General features: G+C 51.3%; 1 protein-coding gene across 1 annotated transcript; it reads left to right on the top strand.

Moving 5' to 3' along the window:
• Positions 1 to 3692: 3692 nt before the first annotated feature.
• Positions 3693 to 8379, top strand: LOC117218947 (uncharacterized). The gene is made up of 2 exons (XM_033467713.2): positions 3693 to 3704; positions 6541 to 8379. Exons 1-2 carry the CDS (start codon positions 3693 to 3695, stop codon positions 8335 to 8337), a joined length of 1809 nt encoding a protein of 602 aa, XP_033323604.2. The 3' UTR covers positions 8338 to 8379.
• Positions 8380 to 14587: the final 6208 nt, after the last annotated feature.

A 14587-nucleotide genomic window follows, 5' to 3' on the forward strand; every position in this document is an offset into this window, starting at 1 on the left:
TCGGTATCTGGCTACGTTCTTCGGTCTATAATCGACTTTTCGTCGAATTTTCCGTGTTAACGTTTTAATTAATCGCTGCGTCTGCGTCGAAGAAGTTGCGGTGATTTCTCCCGGGAATGTTCGCAGGTCGTAATTGAAAGTCGCGATTCTTCGGGTCTCGCGGCTCGGTTTTATGGAAACTCGGGGCAGTCGGCAAAAAATGGCTGCGGCTAGCATGCCGGTGTTATGTTAATACGAATACGTAGTAATGATAGAATAAAAACTGATGACTTAGCTTTTTTGTTTCTAACTTTTTGCCACGATTCGAAGGCGATTCGAAGGCCATGTGACACGATTCGAAGGCGATTCGAAGGCAATTCGGAACCCGAAGCACCCCGAAATTTGGCATTTCCGAGAGAAATCGCTACATTTCGCGTCGAAAAGCGTTCGAGCGCCTTGGTAACTCGGCGCAGACAAACGAAAGAACTGACATAAATGCGCGAGACCGTGCCGCGAAGCTCGGGCAATTTTTAATCGGGTAAACGAGCGCTGTCGAAAACAGCCGCGCGCGTTGCACGCTGTCGAACAATTATAATAATACCGTTGTAAAAAATTCTGGCTACCAGGAAAATTACAATCGTCGTTCGCCGACGGCGCGTACGGTTTGTCGATTTCCGTTATCGGCCGTCATCCCCGAAAATGTCCCCGGAACGCCGCGCGCTCGCCGTATCCCGAGGCCGGCGATTTAAATTTAAATTTAATTTTCTTTCATCGCAGGCAACGGACAAATATGGCCGCCGATGATTGATTCAAACATTCGTTAAGCCAGTGTTGCGACGGACTGTTCCGCCTACGTAATAATAAAACGGCACGTGTCGCCCGCGTTAGCGACAGCCGGAGTTTTATCGTTCCCGCGTGTACGTACACAATACGATTATTCTGTCACTTCATTGGCCGTGCTTTATCAGCCCTGACGCAGGAGATGGAAAGGCCGTTTTATCCTCGGCCGGCGATTTCATAAATCACTGTTCATTTGGCCGGTCGGTCCAACCCGGGCCGCGCGCGCGTCCCAGAGTTGGCATTTCATGCTGCGCGTCCGCGGGAAATTCTTCTTTTTTTTTATCAATTTTTCCCGTCCAAACAGAAGGCGATCATCCGCGAGAGGGCAGCGGGAAAAACGCGATCGATGGGAGCATCGCGGGCATGGAAAATGATCTCGAACACGGGTCGCAGAATTTTCCGAAATTTTTCGCAGTTTCCCGATTTCGCGGTTGAAAAGCGGCAAGTGGTTCGCCGAGCCTCGTTCGCGAACGAGTTTACACAGAATTTTCTGTTTCATTACCCGAAATCTCGACTTCGCGAGCTTCATACACCACCTGGAACGTACTCGCGAAATTGTACAAAATTAGTTTCGCGTATTTTACGATTCCGCTTCTCTCGTCGCCGTACGCTTCGGTGCAGGCAAACGTTGGAAGCGATCGTTGACTTGTGCCGACTTCTACGACTCGAGCTTAACAGACTCGACTAAAACGTATCAACATCGAAAATACTGTCTTAACGTCGCCGGTGGTAAGCTGACGTAAATTCGATTCCGTATCGATAGCGGTGACTCGACGTTAAACCGCGTCCATATCGATAGTGGTCAATACGACGCGCGTAAGCTCGACAGCGAACGTAATTTAAAAGCGTCGAAACGCGCGAAGAACTTCCGCTACAATAGCCTCGCCATTTTCCGAACCAATTGATACGGGCACAATGACGTAAAGCGGCGATTGCCGACCAGCCCGTTTCTCGGACAAAAGCGGTGCCAGGAACACCGTCGGGCAAATTCGCGGGACAATATGTCGCCGGACCTTCGAATGTTTAAAACAACTCGCCGATCGGCCAGATCGGAATCGAACACTCGGCTCCGTTTCCTCGGGCCGAGGGGGTGGTCCTCGCGAAAATGAAAAAGTTCCGCGCCGGAGAACGTCGTTTACGGTTCCTTCCAATAAAGTTCCGCCGCCGCTCGGAGGGCGTTCGCTTTACATTCGGAACGTTAGCTCCTTTGCACGGCCCGAGGCCTTTCATGAAATTGAATTACCCCCGATCGGAAAGGTTCTCCCTTCCCGCGGATATCGACTGGCTCCTCGGCGACCGGCGATCGGCGACCGACGATCGGCGACCGACGATCGGCGACCGGCGAACCCGACCGCTCGACAACTCCTCGATTATCCAGCTGCTTGACGAGCTGTTAGCCCCTGCCGGCTCGCCGGACCCTTATTCTCCGCGATATGTTTCCCTCGGTACGAGTCTAAGACCCTTGTCAAAAGTTCCGCGGCAATTTGTTCGGCCGAGTTCCGATCCCACGTTTCATTCGGATATCGGCTGCCGGCTGCGCATTTTTATGCAACGCGAAACCCAAAGTGTCCGGAACGATTCTTTTCAGATTCTCTCAACATTTTGTACCGTCTTGCGATTACCGTGATTCGGATTAATGGGATAACGGTGAAATATCGCGTGGTCTTTGCCGTCGCGGTAATTCATTGCGTCCCATCGAAAATCCGCGACAGTTCCGATAAGACGTTTCGCATTGTTACGATCGAATCGAATGCCGTTCGGACAAACTTCTATTTCGACGGGCTGTCTTGCGAAAGAAAGAGTAAGCGGTTTCTTCGGTCCTTTGGACGATTTCTCTTAACGCGGTAGAAATTCGCGGTCGATTCGGAGATTCGACTTCCTGCAAGAAACTCTGAACCACCGTCGTCGATCGGAACAATCTCGTCTCATTTTCACCCACGTCGCGGACGGAAGGTACCATTTGTTTGAGAAAAAACGTAGACAAAAAATCGACGATAGCAGAGAGAATCAATCCAAGGAAGAAATCTGCAGGGGAATCGGGGCCGCTTAGGCGGCGCGTTCAACAACCGAATTTTCCTTTCGCAAACAGTGGTGTTTGCCCGGGGGAAGCGAAGCGAGAGTCGAGCAGCGGAGCAACGAGATAATAAGGCATAAACGAGACCAGGTACACGGATCGATCGATTCGCGTCTGGCCGAACCGTTCATCCGGCGTAACCTAATCGCCGCGCCGGCAAGCGTGCGGCCCTCGAAAGGGAAATTACTACGGGATCGTCGGAGCGCGAGTTAATTGAGCGCGGCGCGGGAACGGCGAGGTCCGCGCCGCTTTTATTCGTTCGGTCCGACGATGTGCCCGATGTAACCGGCTCGGCTCGCGGCTTGTCCAGCTGTTCCGGGAGAGGCGGAAACGGCGAAACGGGCGACGCAGTTCCGATCGGATTGCACCGGGGCCCATAAATCCCGGATCCAAGACAGGAAATCACGGGCCACGGTTATTATCGGGCTCTCCGCGCGATCGGCGACCGCTCGTAAAACGCCGAGAGAATTACACGGTCCGAACGCGTCGATCGGTTCGCCTTCCATCGGCCGGTTTCGGCTCATCCGACCGAACCCCCTTCCCCTCCGCTCGGGCCCGCGGTTTTTTTTCCCGCGGCGGACCGGAAGCGGGGCACGCGGAACACCGGTTATGAATGAAATTCGACGGGGCCCGGTCGCGGTCCGCCGCGCATTACGACGACGATTAAAACATTAGGCCGGCGTCGTAAACGACACCGGTGCTTAGCACCGAAGAAAGCGACGTCGGCGAACTGCTCTCTATAAAAGTACCTTGTCAACCGGCAGCGGCATCCAGTTGTTCGCGGGCCACTCCCGAAATCATGGCGACCATGGTGAGTACCCGTTCAATTCGGTATTCATAGACGTTTAATACAGTAATGTCTCCCTTACCGACGCTCAGATTCTGCGGAATAAAAGTGGACAATTTGGGAAGAAGAGATACGATCGTTCGAGTCTTGCGCCGCGTTTTTATAGTTGTTGAGAATCGGTAATTATAAAAACAAGGCGCAAGACTTCGAATCAATCGTATCTCCTCTTCCCAAATTGTCCATTTTTCTCCACAATCCGAGCGTCGGATAGGGCGACCGGCTCCGCGAAACTTTCCCACGCTTTCCACCCACCCTGTTTACTTCCGTGAAATTTCGCCCGCTCCTTATTGCTGTAAATACGTCGAACGTCTATTTACCAGAAAAGATAATATTCTCGATGGAACCTGCTCGAATCGCGGTCTATTTATTCGGAAACTATAGCGCGCGTGTCGGAAATTTCGAAACGCGCGACGTCGCCGTGCCGGTCGAAATGACCGGAGTCATATTTTTCGTCGGCTCTTTGAAATCGTAAATATAGTAATGTCTCCCTAATCGATGCTCGGATTATCCACGAAAATGGACAATTCGGGAAGAGGGGATACGATTATTCGAGTCTCGCGATTCATTTTTATAATCACGAAGCGTCGACAACTATAAAAAGCGAGTGGAAGGCTCTAATAATCGTATCTCCTCTTCCCAAATTGTCCATTTTTCTCCACAATCTGAGCGTCAGTTAGGGAGACATCGCTGTAGTTGTTTCGCCTTCAGCGGAGACCACCGGTACAATTTTTAGTATAGAACCATCGGTTGACTTGCTTCTATGTATAAAAAAGTGCGCGTTTTCGAAAACGAGTCGCAGCGCTCGCGACAGAGATAACAAGGCATGAATTACACGACTCGCTGTAACTTCGTTATTTCATTGCTACGAACTGTGTGCAATAGCGTGAATTATGTCACGCTTGTCACGAGAGAAATCGTTCTAGACAGTCGTTGTTGATACGCGCAATGCGTTAACATCGACCAAAGTAAAACACGAGCTGATAAAAGTGTGAACTAAAGTGTACGAAACGGTATTCGGATGGCAACGATTCAAACGATTGTTAACCCCTTGGCTACATTCGACGACTGAGACTCGTATAACGCATTTGTTTTGCCCGAGTTAAATCTACGGCCTTTATACACCGTTCCGCGCGTCAGCGAATTAAATCCGTTCCAAACGCGAGAACTTTTTCGCATAAATCTGTACACAAGCTGTAAACAAGAAGAGGATCTAGATTATCGACGTTCGAACGACGTGAAAGATACAATAGAATCGGAATCGAGGGATCTCGAAGAACACAATGCGTCTTCCTTTAAAGCTTTATCAGGCTGGCTACCCGAGAGCATTAATCATGGTGGTCGAAGCGGCTCGGCGCGACCGCGGAAGAAATTAAAGAAAACACTTCTCGATCGTGCAGCAACATTACGGAATATCTGGCCGACTGCGAGGCGAGCTTGCACCGTTTCATCGTCCCTTTCGAGAGGAATTGCATATCTCCGGACCAAACCGCGGTCGTTGATTAAATTCCCAGTTAATAAGCGCTCGGGCATTTGCATTTCAAGAAGAATACGCTAAGGCCCCGGCAACGCGATGCTCTCCGTCCGCCGCGCCGTAGTCCGGAGCTCCCGGACGAGATTAACGAGTTGAGGACGGATACAAGCTCGAGAAGTGTCGCGGCAGTCCTAAATGCGACTTATTGTTCGGAGCGATCTCGCCGAGTGCCGACGATCGAGATTACGGGAGCCAATTCGACCGCGCCAGTCCCAGCTCGGCGAATCTTTCGCGAGACGCGGCGGACCGCGATCGCTCGCTGTTCCCCCTAAACGCGGCCGGGGCCGGATGATTCTTTCAGCGCGCGTATATCGTTCGTGTTTTGAATTCGTTTCTGCCGGAAATCAAATTTCTGATTGCTTTCCGTGCCGGCGCGCCGCGCCGCGCCACGGCGGTCCCGGGTGTCGACCGAACGAACCTAAAATGAAATGCTAATTCGAAATTCCTGGTAGCGGGCCGCGGCAATTTTTTCGCCCCAAATACGCCGCGAATCGCATAAATCAACGCGGCTCGCCCGGCGGTCGGTGGCCCGCTCGAATCGCTGTTCGGAGAGCTCTCGCGGTTTCGCGAACCGGACTTCGACGGCGGAGCTTCCAAAATAATCACGCGTCTTACAATTTGCGATTGGTCGACTCTTGCAACGGCGTCGATCTCTGGAACGGAGGAAAATCGATCCGCTCGACCCGCTGGTAGAAATCGGTCGCTGGTCGATCGTGGCGAGAACGAAGGTTTCGCTGCTTTTCAGCGTCCCTTCGCGGCTCCGAGGCAGCGGAACGTAACAGGGGAAATCCGCTGTTCGGTTTAGCAGCGGGCTCGTCGAGCCGGCAGATTGGCTCGCAGTTTAAAACCGGCCGATTCACTGGATATTATTTTCCGGTTTTCCGGTGGCCGCGCTCGGTCGAGCGAGCGGCGCGTTTTACGCGGCCATCGCCGGCCAAAATAGAGCGCGCAGCGCGCCGAGCCCCGACGTTGCTTTATTGTTTCGGTTAGCCGAGCTAATGTCCGGCGCGCGAGCACCGTGTCATAATGAATTCGCTTGCGGCTAAGCGATTTTCGAAAATTAGTATCGCGCCCCGCCGCTTTTGTGCTCGTTGATCGAATTATAAAGCCCGGTAAACACGATTTAGATAACTCTTACCGCACAGCTGCGGAGGTGCGCGCGCGCGAGCTATGGGTGGGCTCCGCGCGCGTGCCGCATAACACGCTTACGTACGAGTTCCGATAACGAGGACGATTCTCCACTCTCTCTTTTTTTTCGTTTGCCCGCAGGCGTGGCTACCGGCCATCGCGCTGCTACTGACAGTTGCGGCTGGCCAAGATTTGACACCGACCGAAGGGAATCGACCGCGGCCGCCGGCCGGAAGCCCGGAGCTGGCCGATTACATCGGGATCAAGCGACAATTACCGCCGTCCCGATTGTTGCCGCAGAGGAACGCCGCCGACGAGCCGCAGCCGAATATCGAGAGGCAGCCGAGGAAACGACAATTGGCCGAGCTTGCGAGCAACTTCCAGCCGATTCCGCTCCATCTGGGCGTCGAGCAGGCGTTCGGGGCGGCCGCCAAGCCGGACGTCCCGCTGAACGTCCAGCAGCCCGTGAAACAGGGCATCGAGCCCAGGATGTCCACCGCGGCCGCGCACATCGCGTTCGTCGCGCCGCAGATCCTGCCCGCTCAGAAGAGGATCCACGGATACGAGGCGCCGACCTTCTACCACGGTCACGGGCACGGCTATCATCATTCCCACCATCACGGACATCACGCTCAACACGAGCATCACGCGAAGCACAAGCACGAGCATGGCCACAAGCACGAGCATGGTCACAAGCACCATCACGGCCACGAGCATCACGAGGAGCACAAGCACCACGAGGACCACAAGCAGCATCACGACCACCATCACCATCACGGTCACGACCATCATCACGGCCACAAGCATCACTCCGACCATAAGCATCACCACGGCCACGACCACAAGCACGAACACGGCCACAAGCACGAGCACAAACACGGCCACGATCACAAGCATCACGGGGACCATCACCATCACCACGGACACCAGCATCACTCGAAGCACGAGCACCACGAGGAGCACAAGCACCACGCCGAGCATCACCATCACCACAAGCATCACCATCACAACGAGCATCACCACCACCACGAGCACCATCACGTCAACGAGCATCACCACCACCATTCCCACAAGGAGACGGAGAACCATCATCATCACCATGGCCACGAGCACAAGGAAGACCACAAGCACGCTCACAAGCAGGACCACAAGCACCACCACGGTCACGAGCACAAGCACGGACACCACGAGGATCATCATCACGGACATCACGAAGACCACCATCACAAACACGGCCACGATCACAAGCACTCGCACCACCAGGACCATCACCACAAGCACGGCCACGAGCACAAGCACGGCCATCACGAGGAACACCACCACGGACATCACGAGGACCACAAGCACGACCATCACGAGGACCATCACCACAAGCACGGCCATCATCACAAGCACGGCCACAAGGAGGAGCATCACCACGGGCACCACGAGGACCACCATCACGCCCACCACCAGGACCACAAACACCACCATCACCAGGAGCACAAACACGGTCACGAGCACAAGGAAGAGCACAAGCACGGCCACGACCACAAACACCATCACGACCATCACGAGGACCATCACCACCACGAGCATCACAAACACCACGAGGGCCACGAGCACAAGCACTCCCACGGCCACGAGGAGGATCACAAGCACTCGAACGACCATCATCACAAACACCACCACGACAGCCATCACAAGCATCACGAGAGCCATCAGCACTCGGCCTACGAGCACCACGGGCACGAGCATTTCAAGGCCGCCGGCCATTTCTACGACGCCTCGCAGACCCACGAGGAGTACGTGTTCCCGGAGGAGAGCGAGGCGGTCCCCGTCACCCCGGGCATCGAGGACATCCTCAAGATTAACCAAAAGCAATCGGACGTCGCACCGACTGATCTACAACCGGAGGTCGCGGCGACTGATATACAACCGGCCACCGCTCAGCCCTAAACTATCCGATATTAGCATTCGCGTTACAGTGATGTCTCTCTAAGTGACGCCCAGATTGCGCGCAAAACTGGACAATTTGGGAAGAGCAGATACGATTGTTCGAGTCTCGCGGTTTATAAAGTTATAAATTAAAGTTATTTATAAAGTTATAAATATTATAATATATAATAATTTATAAATATTTATAAATCTTTATAAATATTATAATATATAATAATTTATAAATATTTATAAAGTTATAAATAGTTATAAATTGTCCACAATTACGAAAACGAGCTGCGCAAGGCTCGAATAATCGTGTCTCCTCTTCCCAAATTATCCAATTTAGTGAACAATCTGAACGTCAGCAAGGGGGGGACATTACTATACAGGGTGTCCCAGGTTTTAATGTTCAAACTTTATTAGTGTATTCTATGGCACGAAGGAAGAAAAAAATGTTATGTAAACATAGATCATATAGAGCTTTATTAAGAAGTTATAACAAAAATTCAGGATTTTTTTCTTACTTTGTGCCATAGAATATACTGACAAAGTTTGAACATTAAAACCTGGAACACCCTGTATACAGTCGCTTTTTTTGTTGAGAGAACTTAGAACGGAATCTCTGGTGTCCGAACTACAGTAATGTCTCCCTAACTGACGCTCAGATTGTCCACGAAACTGGACAATTTTGGAAAAGGAGCTAGAAGGCTCTAATAATCGTATTTTCTCTTCCCAAATTGTCAATTTTTGTGCGCGATCTGAGCGTCAGTTAGGGAGACATTACTGTATAGTCGGATCTTGTCTACCTTCTCCATTTTTATTCTATCGTAATCTTTATGGTTGGTTGAGTATTTTTAATTGTTATCGAGTTTGTAGATAGACGTTTACTTTAGAAGCATAGATTTTTATCGGAGTCCAGGAGAAATTTATTTATATATGTTAAGGTGCGCTCCAGATTAGTCTCTGAATAAAGTATTTTATTAAATATGGCAAACAAGCTGCGGATTTTATGCATCTATGGCAAAAATCATCGGTGGAATACATCGAACGGGACGGGTTAAAAGAATGTACGTCAACACTATGGCGTCCGCGGATCTTAGATACGATTCTTTTGTTCGACGCCGGCATAATAGCTTGGAAATTTTAGATTTTAAACAAAAATTTCGAAAATGGCGGTAATATAAATTCCTAAAATTAAGATGTGTCATCCAAGAATTTTCGTACTTAGTTAAATAAGCGCAATGCTATAGTTAGTTTGCTGCCTTTTAACACCCAAGAAATATAGTTCAAACGTTATTTCAGTTTTTTAAAATGGCACCAAAGTGGTACTATCGGCATGCAACAGATAGTTTTTGCATGGCACCAGCGTGGTGCCACCGGACGGCATAGTGTTAATTTGTTTATTTCGGTATCTCGCGGTTCGTGCAGAAAATCGTGGCGTCGCATAAAGAATCGCGGTCGAAAATGCTGCTGAATTGTTGTTCGGTCTTGTTGTTTCTTCGACGACTGCGCTTAAAAATGGTCAATTTTTATAGGACCTCGAGACAGCACGATCGTGCTCGAACCGTTTGCATAAGAGTCGACGGAAGGTCGGTCCTGGTAGCAGAGATTTCGGCCCGTAGATTCGCGTAAAGTTTCGTAGCATTTCCCCTCGTTCTCCGACGGGTGACAAGGACAGGTTAATCGCGAGCTGTTTTCCCGTTAGTCAGTCTCAGTTGTATCTTTTGTTGACACCTTTGAAATATAAAGTTTTCCCAAGTTCGGCCCGGTTTTATTAATCCCGAGCCCCCCCCCCCCCCCCGGCAGCCGGATAGAAAGCGGCGGTCCGCCGTCGTCGTTCCCAACTGCGCGATAGCGTTTAAACTTCGGTCTCTCAAGATGCTTCGGAATCTGAGCCCGGCGCGGATATCCTTGGTCCGCGGCGAGCTCGCGAGGGAAATAAACGGCGCGAAGCGTAGAAAGGAGACGGCGTGGCGCGGAGGGAACGCGAAAGCGGCATTTAATGAAACGTCGGGAAGCTAACCATCGCGAGAACGATATCGCGATGGACAATCCGAGCGGGTGCTCCTGGAAAAAGGAAGGAGCAGCGCTTCGAGGAGGAGATTGTTAACAATGGACGTTGGATACGCTGCCCCGGCGAGCTTCTCTCTCTCTCTCTCTCTCTCTTTCTCTCTTTCTCTTCTCTCGAAATTCAGCTTCTAGCGGAGGGTAATCCTATTATATAATACGGCGAAACACCGGCTTGCTCCTTTCGATAACCGACCGATCCGAAGAACTCGCGAAAAGAACCGTAATCCCGGGGCTCCTCGGTTCATAATGTCGACTTAGGGTCTCTGTCCTCGACGGGAGCTCGCTATCGAGACAGAATCAGGATTAACGGGATCGCCGGCGAGCACGAATCGCGTCACAGGGAAAGAAAAATACGGGGAAGATCGCCGGGAACAACCCGCGGCGAATTATTCCTCGACCGAATAAAAGATTCGGAATTAAAAGGATCCTCCGTGCGGGCACAATGAGCTCGACTATGCGCTCCCGCAGAAATCTCGTTCCTTTGGACAGCCCCAGGGGGGAGGCAGCAGGGACTTTTTCCGACGGCGCGTCGCGATGCGAGAATTGAGAATATTTTGTCGAATCCCGCGGCACAAGAAGAAATCGACGACATGTTTTATTCAGGTTTGTTGGCTCGTCGGATCACCGGGATATATCGATTGCTCCATGCATTACCGTTCCGTCGATATCGATTGTTCTATTCTCGTTTGTACGAATGCTGCAGGAAGGAGCACATTTTTCGGAGCATCCTCAGATTCTTCGACCGTTGTCGTCTCTCCTCGGCACAATTTCCGATTATTAGGCTCCGCAGGAAAGAGAAATTTCGTCGCCGAGCCCGAATTCGTTTAAACTCGTCGGCATTTTCGTTGGAATCTGAAAGCTCGAATCGGGGAATTCTTTCGGCGCGTTCCTTTGGAAACGGTACAGTAATGTCTCCCTAATTGGCGCTCGGATTGTCCACAAAAATGGACAATTTGGGAACAGAAGATACGATTATTATATATATATTGTTGCGAATTACACGATTTCTCTCGCGTCGCGACATTTTATTTACAATAAAGGATATTAACTATAACACAACTCGATATAATTATATCTTAGATTTTTCAGAAGTGGGATGGCAACCCCTATCTTCTATTATTCTTTAAGGAGTTGTTCGCAACAGGGCAGTTTCACATTACAGCGACTTGATTTCGACAAGTCGCAGTAACAATATTATATATATGAGCCTTCTAGCTCGTTTTTTATATTTGTCGACGCTTCGTAGCTATAAAAATGAATCGCGAGACTCGAATAATCGTAGCCCCTCTTCCCGAATTGTCCATTTTCGTGGACAATCCGAGCGTCGATTAAGGAGACATTACTGTATTTACGATTTCAACTCGCCGACGAAAAATATGACTCCGGTCATTTCGACCGGCACGGCGACGTCGCGCGTTTCGAAATTTCCGACACGCGCGCTATAGTTTCCGAATAAATAGACCGCGATTCGAGCAGGTTCCATCGAGAATATTATCTTTTCTGGTAAATAGACGTTCGACGTATTTACAGCAATAAGGAGTGGGCGAAATTTCACGGAAGTAAACAGGGTGGGTGGAAAGCGCGGGAAAGTTTCGCGGAGCCGGTCGCCCTATCGGAGAAGCAGAATCCACGCGGAACGTTAATATTTCCCGGGGAGTTTGATCTCGTTTCGCGGCCTTCGTCCGAACAAAGGAAACTTTGGGAATGGAATCGAAAATCGCGGGGCTCGAACTAATTTCGGGCTCGCGGATTACTTTTCCCGGCACCGGTGGCCGCGCGACCCGGCGCCATCTTGGCGGAAACGAAATCAATTTTCTCGAGCAGAGAGTCGTGTGAAATAAAATTTCTGCCCCTCCGGAGCGAGCCGGGGCAAATAAAAACAGGTGATAAATCCGCCGCGAAACAATCAACGGCGAACTTCCGCGCCGGCCGGCGCAAAAAGTTCCGAAAGGTCGCCGGAGCCGCGCGCGATCGGTCGACGATTCGATCGGGAATTTAAGCATTCGCGTCGGCCAGTAATCTGCCGATCGAAAAATTCTCGGACGTAAGAGGCTTACGGGCCGCTTCGCCGCGGGGGAAAATTAAAATGGCGGCGACGGGAGCGAGTTGGTTCCGCGGAGCGACGATGAAAAAGGAGCAGGAGGAGGATCGGCGGGACGCGGCGGAATCGATTTTCTGGCGGAAATTCGGAAAAGCGGGGACGTCTGCCGGTGAAATGGGTTAATAAATCGCCGGCGCGGCGATAGATCCTCGTGAAACCGAGCGAAGAAAAAGAGCCGGGGAACCGCCGCGGGACGGGGCGGGCCGGGGCGGATCGCGCGCGGGGAACGCGGAGGGTGCGGGAGCCCGCAGAGTTCGCCATCTTGGGATTTAAATTGGTCCGGCTGGTTTATCAGCATGCATTGGCCGGCGCTTGGAAAGTACTCCACCGGCAACGCTCCTTTTCCAGTTTTAGTTTCCTCCTCCGCCGAGACGCTTAGAGACGCGGAAGATAAGCTGGAACTCGGGTGAAACCGCCCCCCGATACCGGGGAATTCCATGCCGCGGAGTCGAGTAAATCGTGGCCGGAATGAAAAGTTTAGGGTCGTTCGAGTGTCGCGTTACGTTCGACCAATTTACCGCGCCGAATTTCTTCCGGACGTCTCCCTTGGCTCTATTTCCGGCTGTATCTGGCGATTCGGCTCCGTATTCTGCTCCGACAGATTCTTCGGAATACCGGAATCAACGCAAACGCGATCCCGAGTTACTTCCGGAGCGAGAACATGCACTCCTTGCAAATTAATTCGCGCTGCCGAGCTCGCTGAAACGCGGCGGACGCGATAAGCGGACAAATTTCTCGTTTTTCTCGCGCGTTGTTAGGATACGAAGCGACGTCGCGCGAAGGCAACGTTCGTCATTTAACGCGTTGAGCGCCGCGTCGGTCACATATGGGTGACGCTAATTTTTCAGCAATTTCGAACATTCATTTTCATTGTAATATATTGGAACAAACTGAATTCGACTAGGACGTTTCGGATGCGAAAGAGTCCTAATGTCATCCACTATGATAAACATTAACTGTTGGGGCGTCACAGCGTCGTCAGTAATAGCGACGAATTATGACGCTATATACGTGGACCGTATATAAAAATAAGGAACCGGATTTTGCTTGAAGTTTTGTGTTCAGCCCGCGACTACGCTAAACCCTTGGTCAGGGTTGGTCATTCTGTTACCACTCTGTTCTATCAGAGAATATTTTCCTTCGCGGTAGACTGCTACCCCTCCAACGCATTTCTAATACTCGCTGATTGGTTTCCCTTGATTTTTGGCAATAGCCAATCGGTGAGTCTGTTTTGAAGCAGACACCCTTCCCTTGCGCCCTTAACGCGTCTTTCTGGGAGGGTGCTGGTGTACGGGAGGCTGACCCTTCGGAACTGTTCCTTTTTTATGACACGTCCTGGCCATCGAGGCCGAGAGAAGCGAAGTCCCAAAAATCAAGCAATAGAGCATGCGTACTCTCGGCCGGCAAACACTTTACGTCCAAAACGCATACCAGGTGTTATTAAAAATCCTAAGCTCAAAAACAGCCGGCTAGGCACGTTCGTGTCATAAAGAACACTAGTGCTGTGCACCAACATTAACTTTCTAGTTTCGGTTTAATCGATTAAATTGCTTCGACCTCGTGGGAATTGTAGTAGTCGATTGTAGGCGCTGAACGCGTTGACCGAGCGTCCAAAGAGCAGAAAAGAGAAGTCGGAAATGGTCGACGAGAGACTAGATAAGAACAGATAAGAAAGAACGGTACAAAGGAAAATTAGGAGAAACGCGCGAGGGGAACGGTGCGGCCCCGCCTCCGGGACGAGACGTACGAGCGCCGATCGGGCCCGGGCGGCAGGGTCCCGCAGATTAATGCAAATCTCGGGAGCAAAGTGTCCCCGCTCGCAGGGCAACGGTGTAAGTGTTCGTTAACGGAAAAGCATTGCATCCATAATTCAGCGAGCCGGCGACAGTCGAGCACCGAGGCGGAGGACTTTTTCCAGCGGAGCCGGTGTTCTCAGACGGTTAACGAGAGACAAGACGGCGCGCGGCGGATCGCGTTCGGGACGAAGAAAACAGGAAATAGGATGTCGACGGCCAAGAGGAATGGCGCAGCGCGGAACGCGAAAGGGTTCCGGCGTCCCATGCAAATGTTCGACAGTCGTTAATAGGCTACTTAATC

The sequence above is a fragment of the Megalopta genalis genome, chromosome 3, assembly GCF_051020955.1.
Source record: "Megalopta genalis isolate 19385.01 chromosome 3, iyMegGena1_principal, whole genome shotgun sequence".
Classification (NCBI taxonomy): domain Eukaryota; kingdom Metazoa; phylum Arthropoda; class Insecta; order Hymenoptera; family Halictidae; genus Megalopta; species Megalopta genalis.